This window comes from Choloepus didactylus, chromosome 19 (genome assembly GCF_015220235.1).
Source record: "Choloepus didactylus isolate mChoDid1 chromosome 19, mChoDid1.pri, whole genome shotgun sequence".
Lineage (NCBI taxonomy): Eukaryota > Metazoa > Chordata > Mammalia > Pilosa > Megalonychidae > Choloepus > Choloepus didactylus.
This window is the reverse complement of record NC_051325.1, coordinates 59867646-59890109: the sequence shown is the minus strand read 5'-3', so window position 1 is coordinate 59890109 and position 22464 is coordinate 59867646. Positions and strand designations below refer to the sequence as shown.

The window sequence follows — 22464 nt, the reverse complement described above, 5'->3', positions numbered from 1 at the left end:
AGGTCAGGGTGACCGGAGCCAAGCGAGAGGCAGGTAGGGGTGATGCGGTCAGGGTGGCCACGGAGGCCACAGAGACAGCCTTGGCTTTTACTGGAGGACCACAGGGAGCCACGGAGGGTTCTGGGCAGGGGGCAGGGACAGGATCCCTCTGGCTGCATGCAGAGTACAGAGTGCAGGGGGCAAGGGCAGAAGCAGCCAGGAAGCCACTGCGAGGGTCCAGGCGGCAGGAGATGAGGGTAACCGGACGGGCTGGGGGCAGAGCAGGGAGTGAAAAAGGGCAGATGTCAGGCAGGCTTAGGAGGCAGAAGCTTCTGGGCCTGCTGACAAGTTGGATGTGAGGGCAAGGGAAAGAGAGGAGTCGAGCTCGGCTTCTCATGTCCTGGCTGCGGCCACCCACCGAGTGGAGGTGAGGGAGGGGAGGGGACAGGCAGCATCTGGTTAGGGGACCAAGGAGGACAAGCCATTGGCCCCAAGTGAGCCAAGCCCACTGACCCCTGAGCCCCTACTCAGCAGGCCTCCTCCCCAGCCCGTCCCTCAGTTCTACCTCTGCCCCCTCCCTCCTCTGGCCTGCAGGTTCAGGGGCCCCCTCGGACACCCCACAGCTCCCTGGGTCTCCCCACAACAGCATCGAGCACACCGTGTGGCCTCCACAGCAGGACATGGCTCCAGCTCCAGCCCCAGCCCTTCCCTGACCGCATCTCCCACTGCTTTCCCTCACTCCTTCTCACCAATTCGGCCTTGTTCCGTGAAAGGGTTAAACCCATTCTACCTTGGGTTCTTGCACTGGCTGCCCCCTGCCTGGACCCGTCATCCTACATCACCTGGGGCTTGCACAGGGTGAGTCAGAATCTGAAATCAGGCTATTCACTTGTTTATCGGGTCTCTCCCCGAGTAATGAACTCAAAAGGGCAGGGCTGGGGTGTTTTGTTCACAGCCATCCCAAGTGTTTTGCATGTCACCTGGCACACAACATTTCTAGGGATGGATGGAGAAGCAAGCAATTGAAGGAATGAGTTAACCTGCCTCCATCTTGAACACCTCCTCTGGGAAGTCCCCATGATCTCCCCAGCCTTAGAACGAGACTCCCCTTTCTAACTGAGGCTCAGGGACGTGCCATGCCTTGCCCAAGGTCACGTCTCCTCTAGCCCTTGAGGTCCTGAACAGGTACCCTGAAGCCCACTCTGCATAACCACAACTCCCTAGGGACCCCTTCTTGCCCAATTTTGAGAACACTCACGGGTAACTTTAAGTCCAGTTTTCACTTCTGTGCTTCTAAACCCTTGCAGGATGGGCGAGGGCAATCCCCAGGCAAGGGCTGTGTCCCAGGCCCCCCTCCGAGGCAGCCGGAGCCCCTGGGCCACCTCTGCCCCGAAGGCCCAAGAGAGGCAAAGGGTGGTGGCAGCAATGACAGCCCCTCTGCCCAGCTCTCACCTGGCTCCCCGTGGGCATCGAATGGTCTGTCCTGATGGGGGCCTGAGCCACCGACTGGGGACCCTCGATGTGGCGGGCTGGTCCGTCTGTCCCACGGAGCAGGACTCCTGGCAGACGCCCCCTCAAGCGGTTGAGCTGGCAGGGAGTGGGCGCTTGGCCCGAACGGGACTCCCCTGGAAGCCTCCCACCGCCCCAGGTCAGGGCACTGGGGGTGCTGGTAAACCTGACTACGGGGGGTGAGGGAGCCAGGGGGTGGTAATGGGAGGGGACAGATCATGGGTCCTTGTCTGGCCCTCTGGATGCCCAGCAGCCAGCGCCGAGGCCAGTGCCCAGGAGGTGCTCGGGGCGCAGCGGTGGGTCAGGAGCCAGGGGCCCGGGGCGGGACGGAGAAGACTTTGAATGGGAACCTGAAGAGGCTTCAGCCACAACTGCTGGGGGAGGACGGGTGTGGAGTCGCAGGCTCCTGCGCTGAGAAAAAACTACAGACCAACCTTTCTTTAAAGAAAACAAGTTTTATTTATATAATCAGAACATTCTAATAAAAATATCATTATAATCTTAGCTACCTTTACTTCCTGGGGCTTGACTCTGTACCGGGCGTGCCACAAAGCGTGGGCGCGTCCGCTCCCTGAGGCCTCCCCGTGCCCCCTGAGGTAGGTCTGAAGGAACGTTCCCAGCCACCACCACCTGCCCTCCCCAGGGCCGAGCTGAGCTGCCCCCACGTACCCTGCCTGTGGCCCAGACGAGGCCACCCTCCCTCCGCTCCCCCTCTAGGTCGGGGCGGGGCCCCCCCCAGCCCCTCAAAGCCCCCTACTGCAGCCCAGCACGGGGTGTTAGAACTGCTCTCCAATGCCAGGACTGAGCCCCGGGCAGGGCTGTGTGCTCCAGCGCAGCTCGGGCCAGCCCAGGCAGGCAGCAAGAGAGGGCAGCGGGCCTGGGCCCCACGGCCTCCACACACAGCCTCGCCCAGCGAACCCTACCTGCTGGCCACGGAGCCCGGCCCCCCAGCCGGCACGCACGCCACAGACCCCCCCCCACCCTCCCACAGTGGTGGCTGAGGGCAGAGAGGGCAGAGTGAGGAGGGGGACGAGCCCCAGTGGTGAACCTGGGGAGCAGCGTCCTGTCTGCAGGGCGGGCACACCTTGCTCCCACTGAGGCGGGCATCACCAGGGAGACAGCTGCGTCCCTGGCCGGGACACGTGGGGCCTCAGGCCCGGCCCCCAGGGGCCCTGGGCGCTTGCGCCAACGGACTCCGTCTCATACAGAAATACTGTGGTTGTCGCCTTGGGCATCAACAAAAGTGAATCTCTCAAATTCAAAAATAGGTTTTGGATTCATGGTGGCGGGAGTCTCCGCTTAAGAAGTATACTGAAATTCTGAAATCATCTTAATAGCAAAACAATTACAAGAAAAAAAGTTGCAGTGCTTCGACTGAAAGGAACATGGGCCTCCCCTAGAGGCCAGTGGCCCTGCTGCCCCCGGGGGTCTGGGGGGTCCGGAGCAGCCGCCCAGTGCAATAACTTAGAACATGACAGATCAACAGAGTGTGTGACCCGCATGGCATCTGACAGCGGCAACCAACTTGTGCGGCTCGAGTAGTTACAATAAATAGTCAGTGGACTTCTCTTTCTTAGGTTTCCCTTGAGTAAGGCACCTCTGAACATGACAAAGTTTGTGCAGAGCCCAGAGCGGGGCTGGGACCCGGGAAGGGCCCATGAGGACACCGTGCGGAGGAGGCCGGGGCCAGGCCGCGGGTACCTGAAGTGCTGCGAGGAGGCAGGAAGGTCAGGGAGGCACTGCCGAGGGCTGCGTCTTTACATTGCTCTTCAGCCGTTCCTTTTTGTTGCAGCCCTCCCTCACGACAGGATGGGCCCTAGATTTCAGGAGCAACAGTCTCTGGGGCCTTCTTGCGGACGGGTGCTGCGGGGTCTTGGGTGGCACAGGGGCTGGGGTGGCCCGGCTCGTTGTCTGTGCCCCCGGAGCCTGGCGTCTGCCTGCCACCACGCGCCCCTCACTGCATCCTGTCAGGCTGCAGCTGCTGCGGCTGGTACTGCACGAAGGCAGTGCCCGTGGGGGCCGCAGCCGAGAGGGCCTGGGGCACGGCGGCTGGGTAGCCATAGCCCACGAAGCTGGTGGCAGAGGTGGGTGAGGCCGCGTATGGGTACTGGTCGTAGGTGGCCGGCGGGAACTGGGCATAGGCAGGGCTGGCCGGGGTGAACTCGATGTAGGGGGAGGAGAGCGAGGGGATGGGGGTGGCCGGGATCACCACGCTGGGCTGGACGATGGCTTGCGGGTAGATGTAGTGCGGGGTCAGCCTGTGGGGCCAAACAGAGAGGGGTCAGGGCGGTCAGAAAGAGTGGGGCTGGGGGGAGCCGATGATCCCCAAAAGCTGGAGTCCAGAAACAGCGACCACGATTACGGCAACAGCGGGTCCCTGGCTACACCAGCCACGCCGCTGCCCCAGGGCCTTTGCACAGGCCACTCCGCTCCCTGGAGTGCGCGACCCACCCCCCACGGCCACCCACATCCCCGCACGGCTCCTCTCCCCTCCCTAAAGCCCGAGTTCAAACATCTCCTTCCCCCCAGAGTGGGGCTTTCTGCCCTATTTTTCTGTAAACCTAACCTGCTCTAAAAAGCAGAGTCTATTAAAAAAGTCTCCTCCATGAGACCTTCCCTGATTGCGCCCCTCCTGACACCCCACACCCATCCATCCCCCAGAGAACATCCACACGATGTGGCAGGCCAGTGCAAAAGGAAAAGCAGGGCCTCCTGTTTCAAAAGGTCATCAAGAATTTCAAGATGGTGAGAGAGGAGCTGTAGACCCAGCCTGGGCCTTCCAAGGCCGCAGCCCCACATCGGGCTCAGTGATGGTGACGCTGGCCCTGGCCCTGCCCTTCCCTGCTTATGCTCCCAGCACTCGCCAAGTGATCAACAACGAAATACACCATGGCCAAGCAGTGGTCTGTCCCCACCAACTATGGCCTCAGCTCCTCCTGGACTTTTTGTTTCACTCACAGCAGACCCTGGCACACAGGAGGAGCGCAAAGAATACGTGCGGAGTGAAGGAATGCACGAGTGATGGAACGGAAGGTGGAGTTACGGTGTGGAAGTAAAGCCAATGTGCCAGGGCCACGCTGCCTTTACCACTGCAAAGTGGAGACCCATCAGACCGTCACCACCACCCCAGGAGGCTGGCTGTCACTTTATTATTCCCATTTCACAAATGGGAAAACTGGGCTCAGTGGGGTCGGGGAACCTGCCTGAGACCTCACAGCTGAAGAGGCAGAGAGACCAGGATGTGGGCCCAGACAGCCCGCTTACTGTGGCCAGGCACTGGGTGGGCCGCCCCCCCAGCCCCCCAGGGCAGGGATGAGCTCCCTGCCTCGCCAATGGGGAAACTGAGGATTGAGGAAGCTGTCTGGGGAGGCAGGTCAGTCCAAGGGTGCTGGGTCCCAGCTGCCTGAGCCTGGGTCTGCTCTGCCCCCAGCCGCGGGCGGCCCTGGGCCTGTGGCCTCAGCACCCAGCGCAGGAGGGAGTCCGACGCCCGGCGGAAACTGCTCAGTGTCAGCCCAGGCTGGGTGCCTTCCGCTCTCACACCTGCCCACCGGCCTGAGCCATGCAAGGTGCCACCTGAGAACTTTGGTGTCCCCCCGCACCCGGGCAGTCGGACCCAGCATCCCAGCCCTGCCCCCACGCCAAGGAGGGTCTGCCTTGAAAGAAAAATAAAACATTCCCTCCACAGCCAAAAAGTGGAAGCAACCCAAGTGTCCATCAGCAGACGAACGGATGAACAAAACATGGTCTATCCTCAACAATGAGTATTATTCAACCATAAAAAAAGAATGAAGTTCTGGCACGTACCACAGCACGGATGAACTGTGAAAACACACCGAGAGAAAGAAACACATTTCACATGACTCCATTTCTAGGAAATGTCCAGAATAGGCAAATCCATTCGGAGAGAAGGCAGACTGGAGAAGGGGGCTGGGGTGACTGCCAGTGGGCATGGGGTTTCTTTTTGGGGTGATGATTACACAACTCAGTGAATATGTTTAATGAATTGTACACTTTACAGTGGTTTAAAACGGTAGATTTTATGTTTGGTGTATTTTGCCACAACAAAAAATTATACAAAAGGAACAAATCCTGAGCCAAGAGTGAAGCTTTGTGGGAGGAGGGGGCTGGGAAGGGCTGGTGGGGATGCAGGAGGCCCACATGCAAGGCCGGGCCGGACCGGCCCTGGTTCCCATGGGCCCGGCAGCACCCCCAGAGAGGCAGTGGGGAGACTGGGCCACACTGGCCCCCTGCCTCAGGGGTTCCTGCCAGCAACCCTGGCCAGGAGACCCGGCCCCACGTCACCCTCACCCTGCTGTTCACTTCCCCCCGCAGCCACCCCGGGGGTTGCCATGGCAACACGCCCAAGCTGGCACCAGCAGTGCTCGCCTGCAACCCCACGCGGGCGACCTTCTGGGCTGTTTGTCACGAGGCCGGGGAGGCCTCTGCCAGGAAGCAGGCTTGCGATGGGGGTGGCGGCACCTCCTCCCCTCCCCTGTGCTGCCCCCCAGGGTGGGGAACTAGAACCTGGAACAGGGCCAGGCCTGTGTTCGAATCCCACTCTGCCTCCTGAGCCGTGCAGTGCTCTGTACTTACCTAAGCCCAAATGTGCTTGCACCGTTCTGCACCAGGATACGTGAGCCGCCCGCACGGCCCCTGCCTCGCCAGGCTCAGATTCCAGGACACGAGAGGCAGAAAAAGCACAGCGGTCAACAAACAGGGAGCGGTAGCTCCCGGGAAGGCAGAGCAGAGAGAGAACAACTGGTGGGGGAGTCAGGGAAAGCCTCTTGGAGGAGGGGACGACGGCACCAAGACCAGAGGATGGGGAACAGTGTTCCAGGCTCAGGGAACAGCAAAGAAAAGGCCAAGCAGGAACAAACATCCATGTTTGGGGAGCAGGAAGGGGGCACCAAGTCACTTCTCTCTGCACACCCCTCCAAGGTCCCCTCCCTGGGCCCTGAAGGCCTCCCCGGGAGAGGAGTGAGCACAGATACTGGAAGCCTGTCTTGCCATCACTGCACCCCTAACCACGGGACTCCCCCCACACAGCACTCGGAACCTTGGGAACATTCCTTAGTTTTAGGCGAGAAAGTTTTGAGCCCAGATCTCTCCAAACACGGGCAGTGGTGCCCGTGCCTCAGGTAACCCCAAAGGTATTGAAAATGGGGCTCCACTACAGACCGCAAAATCACACAGGGCCCAGGAACCTGCATTTTGCAAGCCCCAGGGACTCAGACGCACACCTCATTTGCGAAGGGCTGCCCAGACCAGGGGCCTCACAGAGAACACAGGGCCTGGGGGCGCTGACAGCTTTCTGACACACCTGACTCGAGGGCTCCAGGCAGCAGCACCTGAAGTTTCTAGCAGGTTCCTACTTGGTGCCATCAGGAACCCAAAGCTCTGCCTCAGCCACCGAGGAGCCGGCCTCGAGGAGGATGGTAAGGGGCTGTGCGGGTAACACGACGTCCGTATCCATCTCAGTACCCCCTGAGCACTCTACCCCACGCCACTCTGTACACCAAAATTCCCTCACAAAAAAAGCATTTCTGCAGTCGTAAAATAGGCTTAAAATGTTACCCCATTTCCCAGAGAAGGAAACAGGCTCAGAGAGGGCTGAGTGACTTGTCCAGTCACACAGCGAGGGGTAGGAGTGGGCACCCACGTCCATCTGCCTCCGCCCTCCCGCTGCCCATCCCAGGACCCTGGATGGCGCCAGGGGTCCAGCAGCTGCTGAGAGGACTGGCCAGGGCGCGAGCTGGGCCCATGGGCTCTGTCCTCCCTCCTTAGGGGCCAGCTCGGGCCTCAGGAAGGCCTGGAGGTCAGGACACAGCCCAGAGGGGAGCGCCACCTCAGTTAGCACGTGAGTGGGGGGGCTGCCCTCCCCGCTCCCAGACCCTCCATCCTCTGGCGGCTCCACTCAAGGGACTCAGGGCAGCTACAGAGCCCGGACCCGTGTCCCCACCCCCCAGGCATGCTCACAATGAAAGGAAGGGATTGAGGGGTAGCAGCTCGGATTCTGCCACCCAAAAGGCCCAAAGAAAGAACAAGAACATGGGTTGAGGTCGAAGGGTGCCGGAAAGCCCTGCCGGTCCTCCCCCGGGGCTCCAGCCTGTCAAGGTGGGGTCTGCCACAGGCCCAGAGAGCACAGCGGACACCCCCTTCCTTAGAAGGAGGCCGGCAAAGCAGGCCAAGGCCCCAGGCTCACGTGCAGACTGGACCCAGCTTGCTGGGTTCTCAGTGCTGTGCCCAGCCCCACACTTGGCAAACACATCCGAATGTAGGGAAACCCCGAGCCCAGGCTCAGACCCACCCACTCTCCTCCTGAGAATCCCGCCCGGCGGGAACCGTTATAGCCGCCATTCCAGTGATGAAAGAGTGGAGATTCAGAGGGGACAGACATGGAGACAGACAGACAGACAAAGTGACAGCCCAACAAAGAGAGACAATCAGAGAAAGAGAAAGGGAGAGACAGAGAAACATGAAAGAGAGACAGAGTTGAGCAGAGGAAGGGGGCCCAGGGCTGCCAGGGCGTGGGGATGGGGGGCCGTGCTGGGACCCTGGGCCAGGTTTGAGGGCTGTGACCCCGAGGCCCCTGGACATCCGCTTCTGGGGACCGAGCCCGATGACAGCTCCGCTCACAGCCCAGCCAGGCAGGGGGAGGGCAGGGCAGCAGCTTTTACCAAGAGGCCTGGGCTCTGGGCAGGTTCTCTCCGTATCCGGGGTTTGAGTCTGGGCTCAGCCCTTGGGCAAAGGACACAACTGTGTCTCCATTTCCTCAGCTGTGAAAAAGGTCTGACTGAGGCTGCCCTCCAGGGGCTTGCAGTGAGAACCTCCACTAGCGCAGTGGTTCCCAACGGGCACAACTCACCCCCAGGGGCCGAGGGGCAAGGGCTGGGGCCTTCTGGGTGGCACATGGGGAGAGCGCTCTGGCATCTCGGGGTCAGGGGCCCAGGCTGCAGCTCCATCTCCAGCATGCGGGGCGGCCCCACAACAGAGAACAATCGAGCAACTTGCTGAGGTTGAGAACCCTGCAGCCCGGCCCCGCAAACCACAAAGCAAAAGGCTGACGCAGGGAATTCATCTCCCAGCTGCCCACATGCCAGGGGCCTGTGGGGGAAGCCAGGGGGCCTGTGCAAGGCCACTTGCTCCAGCACCGTTTGTTAGAAAGGCGGACGGACACCCAGACACACAGACACAGAGGGGAACCCACAGAGCTCTCAGGCGAGAAAGAGAACCCAGCAGACCTGAAGGTCAGCAAGCTGCAGGCTCAGAGAGGACAGGCTGCTGGACCCCACGTGCCTGATCTTCGGGCCTCTGAGTGGGGGACAAGCCTGGCACCCCCAAGCCGCCCCCACCCACCAGGCCCTGGGGACACTGCTCCCCGCCCAGGCTTGCCCACATGTCTGCCCACCCACCTGCCACAGCAGGAGCCTCTGGGGGCCCTCCCGCCCTCCCTGGCTCACTAAAGACCCACCAGGTGACCCCTGGGCACCACCTGCCTCTCCCTCCCTGCCAGCCACTGCCACCCTCAGATCAGTGAAGTTCTCCACATCAGCTCCACATCAGTTCACCAATTCCTTCTCTTCTCCATCACCACCTGCCCCAGGCCGGGCCTCCATCCCTCCCGCCAGGACGCCTCAGTTTCCCCCAGGCCTCCCTGCTGCCTCCCTGGCCCCAGCACCCACCCAGCAGCCAGAGGGCCCTGCTTCAAAATGTAAGAAAATGTTCTCCCAGGACAAAAACCCACAGCAGCCTCTCACTACCCCCAGACTCAAACCCAAACTGCCCCAGTGGCAAATGATCCGGCTTTGAGCTGTCTCTCCAAACCCACGGCCCCCACCACCCACCCTGGCTCCCTCCTGCCCCCAGCCTCGATGAGCTCCTCCCCAGCATGGGGCCTCTGCACTCACTGTGGCTTCGGCCTGCAGCTTCTCTCCACAACTCACGGTGCAGCCCTCAGGGGCCATCCCTGGAAGACCCACCCTGGCCCAGCTTTGTTTCCTTCTCCCAGTCTGAAACTTCCACATGAGAAGGTAAGTGCTGGGAGGTAGGCACTCAGTCCTGTCTACCCGGCACGTGTCTGCCCCGCAGGGTCCTGGGCAGCAATGGCACCACAGAGAGTCCTGCGGCAGGAGTCACAGCTCCCCAGAAGGCAGAGGAAGCCACGCAGCCCCAGGCGGTCCTGGCTAGTGGGAAGGGGCTGGCAGTGTCCTGCTTGGCAGGTCCACAGCTGGGGAGACCCCAGGGCACCCTGCAGAGGAGGCAGGGCCACCAGCTCAGCTCTGGCACCTGCTGTTTGCCTGGCAGCCTCCGTCTTTGCCTCCAGAACACAGACTGCCGCTGCCCCCCAGGCTCCTCTGAGGACTGAACACGGTCCAGGAGGGTGGGGACAGTTCCGCCCGGTGGTGGGCCGAGGCCTTGCCCCACAACAGCACCGCCCTGGCCCCAGTGGGCACTGCCAATGGGCCCTGGTGGGAGAACTGGACCAGGCACCCAGAACGGCCAGGCACTGAGGGTCAGCGCCCAAAGGGTGGGTGACCCAGCACCCATGGGGCTCAGCCCTGGCTGGCCAATGTCTGCCTGCACCCTCCGGCGAGGGGACTCGCCCTCCCTGCACTCAGGGCCGCTCTGAACTCAGCCCTCAGCCCTCCCCGGGGAAGGGCCACTTGTACACCTGGGGTCACGGAGGGGTCTGAGGCTGTATCCTGCCGACCCCCAGGGCTCCCGTGCCCTCTGCAGGAGCCCAGTCTAACACCCGGACTCCTCCATCCTTCCTCAGGGGCTCTGTTTCTCTAGAACCATCTAAATAGTGCCCTTCTTTATTTCCACATCTCCTTTTCTTCAGAAACCTGGGGTTTCCCTCCACCGAGATCCAGGACATTAGTGCAGAACGTTAATCTGCTTTCCAGAATAATTAATTCTACCACTTGTGGAAAACGCAGCAAAGGGGAGAGGGAAAACTCAGGGGCTGGTGGGGTGGGGCCCAGCAGGCAGCCCGTCCACCTTCCACCCAAGGCCAGGCAGGGCGCTGGGTGCAGGTGACCAGGGAGGGATAACTTGGGGAATTCTCCACTTCCGTCCAGCGCCAGGGCCTGGGCAACCCGAAACCCCCAACTCATGGAGGAGCTGCTGCAGGACACTGTTAAGGCTGAAAAGGCTGGATCCTCCCGTGGGGTGAGCCTGCAGTGAGCTGACACCAGTGCCCCCTCACTATAGCTCAGGGGAGGCCAAGGGACCCTGGAAGCCCAGCCCCGGCTTGGGGCTCGAGAGGGGCCCTGCCCAGGCACAGTCCGACAAGCCGTGCTGTCCTCACCCTGACACACCCAGGGCTCCACGCCGGCTGACTCGGCCCAAGTAGACAGGCAGGGTTCCAGGGACAAGAACTCCAAGTTGGGACCTGGCCATCAGCCATGTGGACACATCACTCAGCCCTCTCTGGCCTTAGTTTCCCCAACTGTAAATGGGGATGCCATATGCCCAAGGGGCCTCCACCGGGGTCCCTGGATGCTTCCAGACCCACAAGTTGCAGCCCCCAGGAAGAAAGCAGGTTAAGTTCTCGGAGAGCTCCCCAGGGAGGCCGAGGGGGACTGCTGACAAGAGCCCCCGCCAACAGCATCTAGGACACAGACGGCCAGACACTGCCCAGCACAAAGCAAGACTCACGGCAAAACGTAAATCAGTTCCCCGTTTCCTGAAAGCTAAGACACCACTGAAAATAAAAACAAAAAAGGCAAATGAGCTGTCTTACTTTTGGGGCGCTGGCTGGAAGATGACATGGCAGCTGCCGGAGACAGAGGCCCCAGGAGAGCACAGGGTGGCTGCAGTTGGCAGCGCACCCAGGACTGCACGGGCTGTGGGGGGGCCCCGGCATTGTCTGCCCAGGGCAGGCGGGAGAGCAGGCCACAGCCAGAGGGGTCTCCCAGGAACCCCCACGGCTGGGGACACAGGGGCTCTCTGCTGCCCGGTCGGAAAAGCCGGGCAGGCCTGTTGGGGGATGGGGGATGGGGGATGGGGGACGGGGGTGGGGGCAGGTGGCAGCAGCAAGTAGGTAAAATGCTCTTTCTGGCAGGAGGATACAGAACCTCAACCCTAACTGGTCTAAATCCCAACTCCTGAGCTGTTCCCCAACAGCCTCTTCATTGCACTCAGTGAATCCAACCTCCTGTTTGCTTACGCTGAGTTCTGGAACTTTCCAGCACTCCTCTTTCCTTCACAGTCTAGCAGACATACCTCCAGAACCCACTGCCTTCTCACCACGGCCCCGGCCGCTGCCCCCACATCCAGGTTACCTCAGGGGACCTTGAACGGTCCGAGCCCACCCTGGTCCTCGCTGCTCAGCAGAAGAACCAGGCGCCACCTGGCACTGGAGGCTGCTGAGCTGCGGCCACCCTCCAGCCCCCAGCCCCCAGGTCCTGCCTCCTCCCTGTCCTCAGGTGGCCTCCCTGTGGTGCCACTCGGGAGGTGCAGTCCGGCCCCCCGCAGAGCCACTGCCCCAGCCTGCACCGCTCCCCCTTCCTCTGCGTCTCCTGTCACCATCTGAGGCGTCACTGGCTTCCGTTCTCGGCTGCTGTCCGCCCCCACCGCAGGAGGCTCTGCAGGTACCAGCTGGGACCCAGGCCCCTTTCTGCCCTGGTGTCCCTGGCCTGGCACATTATCTGTGCAAGGACACTCTGGTGGAAATGGCTGAGTGACTGCACAGCTTCCCCTCTTCTACCCAAAGAGGAAGAATCAGGGGGTCCCCCGGGGGTCCCTTCGTCCTCTGACAGCACTCGTCACATCCACCTGGCAGGTGGGGAAACTGAAGCTCAAAGAAGAAAAGTGGCAAGAACAGGGGTCCATAGCAGCACAAAGGCCCAGGCCTGGCCCACCCTGAGGTATGCCGGGGGTAACGGACACATGTGTGGGCACCCATCCCCGCCATGGGGAGGCTAAGGCCTGGACCCAGAGCTTGAGGGCTTCCTGCCAGGGCGAGGGCCCATCAAGGCACCCATCCTTGGAAAGGAACCTGAGACACTGCCCCAAAGGCTGGTTTCAGTTAAAGCCGACGCCGACAAACAACAGGTGGGCCGGGGCCTCTCCAGGCCGTTACCCGCCACCCCCGCCTGCCAGGGGGACGGCGGCGCCAACCCACAGCCCGCTCCAGATGAGCTGTCCGACAGGAAGCCGTGGTGGGGGAGCAGCCTGGCTGCCACCGAGAGGTGCCCCGAGAGTAAAAACAAGCCATGGGACGCCAGAGGGGAGACGGCGCCAGCTTCCTCCCAACCCTGGCCTTCAGCTCTGACCTCATTTCCTGCCGCTCCCCCATCGCGCTCCCCCAGCCCATGGCCTCTCGCCCATGCACGTCACATTCCCTGGGCCGGGCGCTGCTCCCCAGGTAGCCACGGGGCCAAGAGGCTGCGCCCCAGGTAGCCACGGGGCCAAGAGGCTGCGCCCCAGGTAGCCACGGGGCTGGGGAGCTTGTCCCTCCGTCCTCGGAGACCTTCCCCAACTGTGCCAACATCACCCACTCCTACCATCACTCTCTAGCCCCTTCCCCAGCTTTCTACTTTCTATTCTGGAGTCATTACAGACTGCAAGGATCTGCAAGCCGAGGCCCGCGAGGTCCGTGCAGCCACGGCCCGGTGTCCCCCCGGCGGCCTCCCTCAGCCAGCACCGTGCAGACCCGGGCAGCAGGCACGGGCCCGACACCACCAGGCGAGCACAGGCCTGGGGTGGATTCCACCGTTTTCTGCATGTGCTCACTTTCGGGGGCTGCCGGCATTACACACCCACACTCAGATCAAACCATCCGGATCCAAGTGCAGCGCTGCCCCGCCCCCACGGAGGCCCTCACCCGCCACCGTCCTGGGTGGTGCCGCCATCAGGCCCTCCCTCGCGCACAGGGACGCGCCGCTGGAAGGTGAGGGCTGACACTGGGACCATGCCTTTCTCATTCCCCATGCGGCAGGTGCTCAATAAATACTCGCTGAATGAACAACTAATTTGGGGAGCAGCCTCTTGGTGCTCTCCCCGCCCCGTGTGCCCATGGGGAACCGCTCTCCTCCCATCAGCCCTTCCTTCCCAGCCTGGGGGAGAGCGATGAGCTCTGCTCGCACCCGGGTGTGTGCACACGCCCGCAGCCTGGGATGGCCAGGGCAGCGCGTCTCCACTCAGGCGCCGAGGACCTGCCACAGAAGGGTGCAGGGGTCTCTGAACTACACACCAAGAGGGGTGGACACATGCCTTTCCCCGAGGAGGGTCCCATGGCCGTCATCAGTTTCAGGGGTCTGAGGCTCTGGCCAGTCGAAGAGCTTCCACATGGGCCAGTGGGAGGAGCAATGATGGGGAGGGGCATGGGGGTCTCAGGCGGGGGATGGGGAACACAGGGCCTCCAACTAGGGTCCCTCACCCCCAAGGCATGAGCTCAGGCAGGTTTCTCCATTGCTCCACGCTTCTGTCCTGCAGATGGGTCAACAGACCATGTCACAGGGCTGCCGACACGTACGTGGCCAACACATCCAAGCCCTTCCCGTGGGCCTTGATGGGCTGTCACAGTGCCCACTATGCAGATGGGGAGACGGAGGCCACAGAAGGGCTGGGCCTGGCCTCAAACTCGGGCCCACCCCAGGGTCAGCCCTCAGCCTGAAGGCTCCTCCCCTCAAGAGCCGGGACACCCCCCCATCCCATCATCTTAGCACCCCAAGGCCTAGCCCTTCACTAAGCACAGGGCAGGGGCTTGCAGCGAATAAGTGTTGAGCCCACAACAAGACCACCTGAAGAACAGGGAGGGGGCATGCACCCCAAAGAAGCTACTAGCCCATCGACTTGAACCTAAGGGGGGTTCCAAGTGCGCCAGGCCCAGGACGAACTGGGAGCATTGGGCCCGGCTGTGGCCACACACCCTTGACACCAAGAGCCCCTTCCAGGCCAGACCCACCCGCTCCCGGATGTGTGGCCTCTCCAAATGGCTCTGACCCCTCTCCTGCCACCCCGCCTGGTAAGACTGGTCCCCCCAGTCAGCAAAGAGACACCCCGCTGGGCAGTCATGGCTGTCTTTGTTGTCCTCTGTGATTTCCAAACAGGGCTCAGGGCCTGGCATGAGCCAGTTTGTCGTCTGCCAAGGAAGGCTTCTCCCAATCCCAGACCTCGGCCTATAAATAGTTATGTGACGGAAATGGCCAGCTGAGTGAGGTCCTGGAAGACCCCACTCCACTTAAAAGGCTAAAAAGATCAAGGCAGGGGGATCCAGGCAAATAACATGAAGCATAAAAGTTCTCTGCGGAATCTTTCTAAATTGGACCAGTGTTTATGACCCAGCTGGAGGAAGATGCTGCGAGGACTCCGGGCTGCGGGTCTTTAGAAGTGTTACAGGCATGTCACCAGGCCCACAAAATCGGGGGCAGGAGAGGGGTTAACGGGTTTGCACCTTGCGCCACCCAGCTGGCGGCTCCCACCTTGCCCTGGCCGCTGCAGGCCCCCGGCTGGCGGAGACCGCTGAGTCAGGCCGGCAGATGGGGCCGACTGTTTGCAAAGACAAAACGGACCCGGATGGTCCAGGTCTCCGGCCTGGCAGGCGGAGGGTGCTGGGAGCAGGGAGCTGTTCCAGGGGACCCGGCCCGCAGCCACCCTGGAGACCCTCTGCCACCTGGGTTCCAGGAGGGCTGCGGTGGGAAGCGGCACGGTGCCGAAGAGCTGCACAGTCCCCGAGACCTCGTCCCTGTCTGGGACCCCGCCCCTTGGCAACCCACAAATGGGAGTCTGAGGCCTCTCCCTCACCGTGGGTATTAAATGCAGGCCTGGGGCTTTAGTTACAAAGCACTGTCACCCGCAGTCAGAGGGAGCAAGCGCGGTGAGGTCTGCGGCCAGCTCAACTGCCCTCATGCGGGGTGACCCTCACAGAGCTCCAGGACTGCGAGGGCAAAGACCAGGGTGCACCCCCACTCCCACCCCCCAACAACCCACCAGGGTTCGTGCCCCATCTCAGTCTCCCCGTCTATAAAGTGGAGTTAATGTCAGTCCCGACCTGAGATTTGTCGTGAGAATAGGAGAGAATGTGTATGAAGCACAGGGCACCCAGCCCCAGGCCCTGGGTCCTGCTTTAAATGGTTATCACCCCGCTTTTCAGACAAGAAACCTGCAGGCACAGGAAGGGGTGGGACTTGCCAAGATGGACCTAGTGGAGGGTCTGGACACAACCCCAGGACAGTGGAATCCAGAGACCAAGTGACCAAGGTGGCCCTGGGCGGAGAGGCTGCTGTCACATTTTAGGCAGGAAAGGGCTGCAGGCGCTCGAGGGCACCCCTGATCCCCAAGCCCCGCTAGGCACAGATGAGACAGCCTGGGCTTCAGAAAAGGAAGACCCACTGCTGGAGAAGCACCCACCTTGTGCAGGCCACACCCCAAGGAGAAAGAGCTTAGAGTGAAGACAGAAGCTGGGGTATCCCCAAACACCTTCCCAGACTGCTCCGGGCATTTAAGGAACAGATCCCAGGGCAAGAGGGATCCACAGAGCCACCTGCTCCCAGCTGCCCCCAAGCTCTGTCCCAGGAGGCCACAGGAGCCCAGACATGGGGACCGAGCTGCCTGCCACCCACCCAGGCTGGGAGGGCCTGGGCCACAGCCGGCTCCCCCAGCAGACGGCTGCCCTTCCCACCACACCTGCCCGGCAGTCCACACAGACATCACTGTGGAGACACGGTCGCTGCCCGTGGGAGCAGGGACACCCAACAAAGTGGGCACAGCACAATTTCTCAGTCTGGCTGACCACACCCCCCTCAGTCACACCTGTGAGCCGGACCCCCCACAGCTCTCCCTGCCTCCCCCAGGCCCCTCACCCCAACTCTAAGTTGTGTTAGGTCTACACTGCCCCAGTGGCCAATTGTCCCACCAGCTGTCCACCCCTCTATGACACGTATCTGCATTTACACATGCACTTGAGGCAAAAAATCCAGAGCCTGGATTTCAATTTCAACTGCTTATGAGGAGCTCACCCAGAAGTTCTAAAAGGGGCAGCCTGTTTCATAACTGTCCTCCCACCCTCCAGGAGAAACAACCTCCCAACCCCACTGATGTTCTCCCTGCGATGGTACAAACAGCCAGCATCCTCCATGGAGCTAGGAAACAAGGCCGGGGCGGGGTAGGGGGCTCATTTGTGCCCCTGAAGTGTGTCCTTCCCCAGGCAGCTGCCAGATATTTTTAGATGTTTAAAAAAAATGGCAAAGAGGTCCTGACAGAGGAGGGGTGGGGCAAGCTACCCCAAAGCCCTTCAGACAAAAGGCCCACAGGCCAGGCCCCCTTGGGTTGGGTGGTATCTGGTCTTGATCACGTCTGACCTGCTGCAGCTTCGCGAACATCAGACCCCACTTGGCAGTGACCTGGCTGGTTAGAGGGGCACCCCAAAAGGGCCCAGCCTACCAGTTGCTAAAATCATCAGCAAGCACTTCCAGGGTGCTCACCTGCCCCAGGCCCTCACTCACAGCAATTCAGAGGCCCTACTGCCAGCCCCATTTTACGGATGAGGAAACTGAGGCACGGAGCAGCTGTGGAAGTTGCCTGAGGTCAGATGACGAGTAAGTGGGAAGCCGGGGCCTGAGCCCAGGCAGGCTGGCTCCGGAGTTCATGTTCTCCCCCCACTCTCCATTGTGTGGGCACCGTGCCAAGGATTGAGAAACGCATTCTGCCTTCCCTCAGTTCTCCCTGGCTTGTCCTCCCCCACCCCCAAAGCGCCATCACGGATCTGAAAAGTCAGGGAAAGTGACAGTTTTCAGACACGGAAAGACAGCTGTGAAGGGCACAACCAATGTTTTGGAGTTGGAGGCCCCAGGAGTGAGCCCCCTTGGAATGAAAGGTGCCCACGCCAGGAGAACCGGGAAGCCCGGGGTTTGCTTCTCCAAGGACCACCCCAACCCCAGTCAGCCGTGGCTGCTTACCCGTAGGTCCGCTGGATCAAGGCGGGGTGTAGCTGCTGCACACCGATAGCAAAGCCTGGAATGGGGAACAGTCAGGCGCTCAGTGGGGAGACGGCTGGTTTCCAGGGTGGGCCCACACATCGGGGAGACAGGGCCAAAGATCCACCACCTCAAATCCAAAGGGCATACCAGCTTCCTCTCCCCTCCCAGCCCCGCCCCAGAGGAACCCCAAAAGCACACTGCCCGAGTGGGCTGAGTGACCCAAGGGCAGGAGCCTGTCTGCCCTCTGAGCTGGGCCTGGAGGACAACCTGGGTCCTGGAGCCCTCCCTGCCGCCCCGTGACCACTCTGTGGACACACGAGAGCTGGCTGCCGCTTGCGGGGGCCGGAGGGGCCTGTCTCCACCCAACAGATGCCGAGGCTGAACATGGAAACCAGGCTCTCACCCGTCTGCAGGCTCCGCGGCTTGGCGCCCAGGTAGGCCAGGTTCACGTTGGCCTTGCGGCCGTCGATGATGGGGTTGGGGTCTTTGCACGCCCGCTCGGCGGCCGCCCGCTCGGCCATGGTCACCTGGGGGAGCACAGACGGTGTCAGGGGGTTCCCTGGCCGCAAGGGGGAGCGGAGGCAGGCAGAGGGCTGTGCAAGCGCCGCGCACCCCCTCCCCCAGGGGGCGCTCCTGAGGCGGGGCGGGGGGCCAAGGCCCCCCCAAGTCCAGCCCCTCCCCTCCAAGTTCAAGAGCGGGGATACCAGTGCCCTCCAAGGGCGGAAACAATTCCCTGGGGACGGGGCAAACCCGAACCCCAACTTGAGGGAGGCGACACCAGCATGCCCCGCCCACTAGTGGGGGCCCCGAGTGTCCTCACGGCACCAGTTTAGGGGCACTGGGGTTGGAAGGGAAATAAAAGACGCATCTTCAAGCCGCTTTTACTTAGTTTGTTCCGGGCGGCTGGTGCGGAATTTGGGGTTGGGGGGTAGAGGGCTACAAAGCCCCCCTGGGTGGAGCCCTGGGCCTCACTGGCCTGTTGCCCCAGGACACCCCGAGAGCGGCCGTCTGTCCTCCAAAACCCCTCCACAAAACCAGGAGTTCCAACCGGACGCAGCGGGTCTCCCTTCCCTTCCACAGGGGGCCGGGGGCCGTTGGGCGAGGCGGGCCGGGAACCCGGAGCAGGGCAGGCGGCCCGGGGAGCCGGGGGCGGCCGGGCGCGCGCCCGCGGGTGGACTCGGCGGCCGGGGGCAGCGATAAGGCGCGGGGCGGGGTGCGGGCCGGGCCGCGGGGCCACTTACGAAGCCGTAGCCGCGGGACTTGCCCGTCTGGCGGTCGGTGATAACCACGGCCTCCTCGATGTCCCCGAAGCCCTCGAAGTACTTCCGCAGCGAGGCGTCGGTGGTGTGGTAGGGCAGGCCGCCCACGAAGATCTTGGTGAACGTGGTGTCCTTCTGCGAGCCGTGCATGGCGCCGGGGGCGGCCGGCGGCCGCGGGAAGCCCGCGCTCGGGGCGCACGCCGCGGGCTGCAGCAGCATGGGGGGCGCCCCGCCGCCTACGGACCCGGGCCGCGCGGGGCTGCGCTCATGGGGGGCGGCGGGCAGCCCGGGGGCGCCCGTCCAGCCGCCCGGCCCGTCCAGTCGCGGCCGCTCCGCCGGGGACGCCGCGGTCGGTGCGCTCCAGGGCCGACGCCGCGGGGACTCTGCGTGGGGCCGCCCGCCCCTCGGGCTTTGTAGTCGGCCCCGCCCCGGCCCCGCCCCCTGACTCCGGCCCCGCCCGAGCGCCCGGGGGCCGCCGGGAAGTGTAGTCCTGGTCCCTCCCAGCCGCGCCCGGGCGCGCAGCGGGGAGTCCTGGGGCGGGGAAAAGCCGTGGGCGTGGGGAGGGTCGGGTCACGGCCTGGGGCGGCCGTCGCAGATGTTTCTTTCTTTACTGGGCGCCTACTACGCGCCAACCCTGTTCCAGGCACTGGGAACCTAACAGGTTAGGTCCCTGCCATCTCAGGGTGCATAGTCTAGTGAATTCAGTGTAAACGGTTTTTAGCATCATGTTGATTGAGAAATTCTTTGCTCCAGGGCCACTTAGGGTTCAAAAACGTACTACATTAAAAGTTAAAATGGTTTCTGTGTTATAGATAAATATAATTTTTGCTACAGTTATTTATCAGGGCCCTGGGTTGCACCGGGTCCCCTAGGGGCTGGGGCTATGGGATGCCCAGAATGCAGTCCCTAGCCCGGCGAGCTTCTCTGAATAAGCCAGGAAGTAAATATGCAATGTACAATCCGGAAGGAGCTAAATCAGGGTGCTGCGGTAGAGTGGGGGCAGAGTGGTCCTGGAGGCCCTTCTGAGGAAGTACGGTGGGCAGAGGAAATAATTCTGGGCTGTTCAAAAGTCCATCCCCTCCTCCACTGGGTTCAGGGAAACTCCTCCATCTGTGGGTGAGTCTTGGGGGGAAAAGCAAGCAGAGGGCAGATCCCAGTTCCCTCAGCATCCCCATCCCCAGCTGTACAAGCAGGGCCCATCCGGGGCCTCTGTGGACTTCACCTGGTTCAGGACCCACGACAGAATGTGCAGCTCCCGTGCAAAATGCAAATGTGGGGCTGCTCGTTCAAAGCTATTAAGAAGTTGAGGAGGTCAGCAGAGCAGTAAACCAGACGTGGGGCCCTTCTGAGCTGGGCGGCCGTGTGACTGCGCTTGTCCACGAAGGCCACACCACCACCCGTGGGTGACACCACCTTGCAGAAGAGGGCTGTTGGGGCCTTCCCCCTCCCACCTCGGGCACTGCTCCTGTGAGCCCCCTGGGCAGTTGGGGAATTACAGCTCTAAGCTCACTCCTGGCCCCAAACACTGCGGCATCCTCTAGGGATACAGGTGCCGGAAGCCTGCGCGGGCTGGAATGGTGTCCAAGGGCAGAGAGGGAGGGCAAGTTAGGCAGGCAGAGTGACTTGGTTATGTTTGGGAGTAGGTTTAGCTGTATCCAGAACCTTCTTTGCCTGGGTGACTCTTAACTTGGCCCTTCTCGGCCCCCTTGACTTTCTGAGCCATGCTCCCCAGCAGCCAGCGAAGTTCACTCCCTCCCTCCCCCAACCCATCACCACAGCCCCCTCACCCTGAGGATGCAGCCCCGATGCCTAGCAAGCTCTCCAGGGACACCCCCACCCCTATCCCCATTCCCTGCTTTTCTCTCTGACCTCAGCCCCTCCCTCTGCCCCCACGTGGTTCCTCAGGCACGCTCCTGCCCTCGGGCTTTATACTTGCCTCCCCACTGCCCAGGCTTCTCCCTCAGATCTCTGAATGCTCCCTTCAGGTGTATGCTGAAGTGACACCTCCCCGAGGGGATTTTCCTGACTACTCTGTTTGAAATAGCACCCCACACGGTCATGCTCTCCCCGGTCCTGCTTCATTTCCTTTCCTTCTCTGTACTTGGCTTTTCTCACTGCCCCGTACCCCATACGCCTGCTTGTTTAAGGTCACTCTCTCCGGCCCCAAGGTGGCAGCCATGAGAACAGGCCCTGGGAGGTTTGCCTCGCGAGCAGATGGCAATCGGAGAGTGTTTGTTGAGTGAATGCACAATGGCCGAGGGGGGAGGGGGCGCTTCCGACCAGCCGGTGGCCCTTCTTCGCGGCCTAGAGGGTATGGAAGGCGGCCGCTCCCCGCTCCCCCGCTGTGTGATCTTGGGCAAGCTGGGTCCCGTCGCCGGGCCTCAGTCTCCCCTTCTGTGACACACAGGGCCTCTCGTCGGCCGTCCTCAGCCGTGGCCACACCGACGGCCCCGGCTCCGGCCTGCAAGACGCAGCGCCGCCCGGGCCCGCCCCGCCCTCGGGGCCGCCGTGCACGGAGGTGCGCCCTAGAGAGCGCGGCTGCGGGGCACGTGTGGGCGCCGCCCTGGGCGTGGGCGCGGGTCAGAAGAAGGGTAAGTGCCGGAGGGGAGCGCGGGCGTGCGGGCGCCCCTGGCGCGCAGGCACCCGCGGCTGCGGTGCGGGCCTGGAAGGGCACGGGGAACATCAGTGTCTTAGAAAGCCAACGCCCGGATGCTGGACCCTTCACCCCTTCGTTCGTCCACGCCCGGGCCCCTCGCGTTTCGGCATCGGCAGCCCCCCTCCCGCGCCGCCTCCCCACGTGGCGCCAAATCCCCGCCTGAGAGTGGGCTTTTCACCCAGTGCGTCCTTATTAAGTGCCGTCAGATGCCAGGCGGGCTTGAGGCCCCAGGCACGGCAGAGAAAGAGACAGACGTCCCCAGGGAGCTCACATGTCAGGAGGGGTAGAAAGGCAATGAGCATTATATTTATTTTTATATAATTTTCTCCAGGCAAGTGCTGAGAAGGGACAAAGGAGAGGGGCAGAGGAGAGGGCCAAGAGTGGCAGCTTGTTCTTTAGGGTCAGGGTCGGCCTCTGGGAATTGGGGAGGGCAGATGAGAAAACCTTACAGGGAACAGCGTGTGCAGGCAAGGTGACGGAGGCTGTCACAGCTGCCACCACTCAACCTACACCCCTCCGTCCTCCTGTCCTCTGCAGCGTGGCTGTCCCAAGGGAAGGCAGAGGAGACATGGGGCTGGGCCTGGTCTTGTGGGCCCAGTCCTTGTGGGCCCAGTCCTGAACAACCACTTCTGTAAAATGCGGACAACCAATAGCACCCAACTCCTGGGTCAGCGGGTGGCAACCAGGTCTCGGCCATGCTTGCACTCTGGTCATTGCAGGACATGGGACGTGCGAAGCTGTTGGCTTCCCTTTCTCACAGTGGCTCACCTGACTTCCTGGGTGATGGGAAATCGTGTCCTGGGCACCTAGGAAGGCTGGGTAAGTGTGAATGAATGAGGGAGGGAAGGAGTGAAGAGGTGATTGAACTTCTGAGAAGCAAGAGACCTGAGATATATAAATGGGATTTCCAGGCAAACCAAATTTCTGAAGACATTCCTGGGTCCAGGAGGTCTCAGCTTTTAAACACTTCTGGTGCAGCCCTGGTGAAGTGGCATGCTTTTCCTCTCCTGTTTTTTGGGTGTCTCCTGTGTCCTGCCCTGAGTAGGTTAGACATGGACATCAGACTTGACGGTTAATAGGGGCCCTTTTCATAAAAGTCCCAGGATGGTGGTGAGCATCGTGGCTGGCTGACCCA

At 61.9% G+C, this 22464-nt stretch overlaps 1 protein-coding gene across 1 annotated transcript; it reads right to left on the bottom strand.

Annotated features, from left to right (window-relative positions):
* Positions 1-1923: 1923 nt before the first annotated feature.
* On the bottom strand, positions 1924-19045 carry RBM38 (RNA binding motif protein 38). Its single transcript, XM_037811855.1, has 4 exons — positions 18656-19045; positions 17818-17941; positions 17394-17448; positions 1924-3746 (listed from the first exon to the last, which is right to left on the bottom strand). The coding sequence occupies exons 1-4, from the start codon at positions 18890-18892 to the stop codon at positions 3443-3445; spliced, it is 720 nt and encodes a 239-aa protein (XP_037667783.1). The 5' UTR covers positions 18893-19045; the 3' UTR covers positions 1924-3442.
* Positions 19046-22464: the final 3419 nt, after the last annotated feature.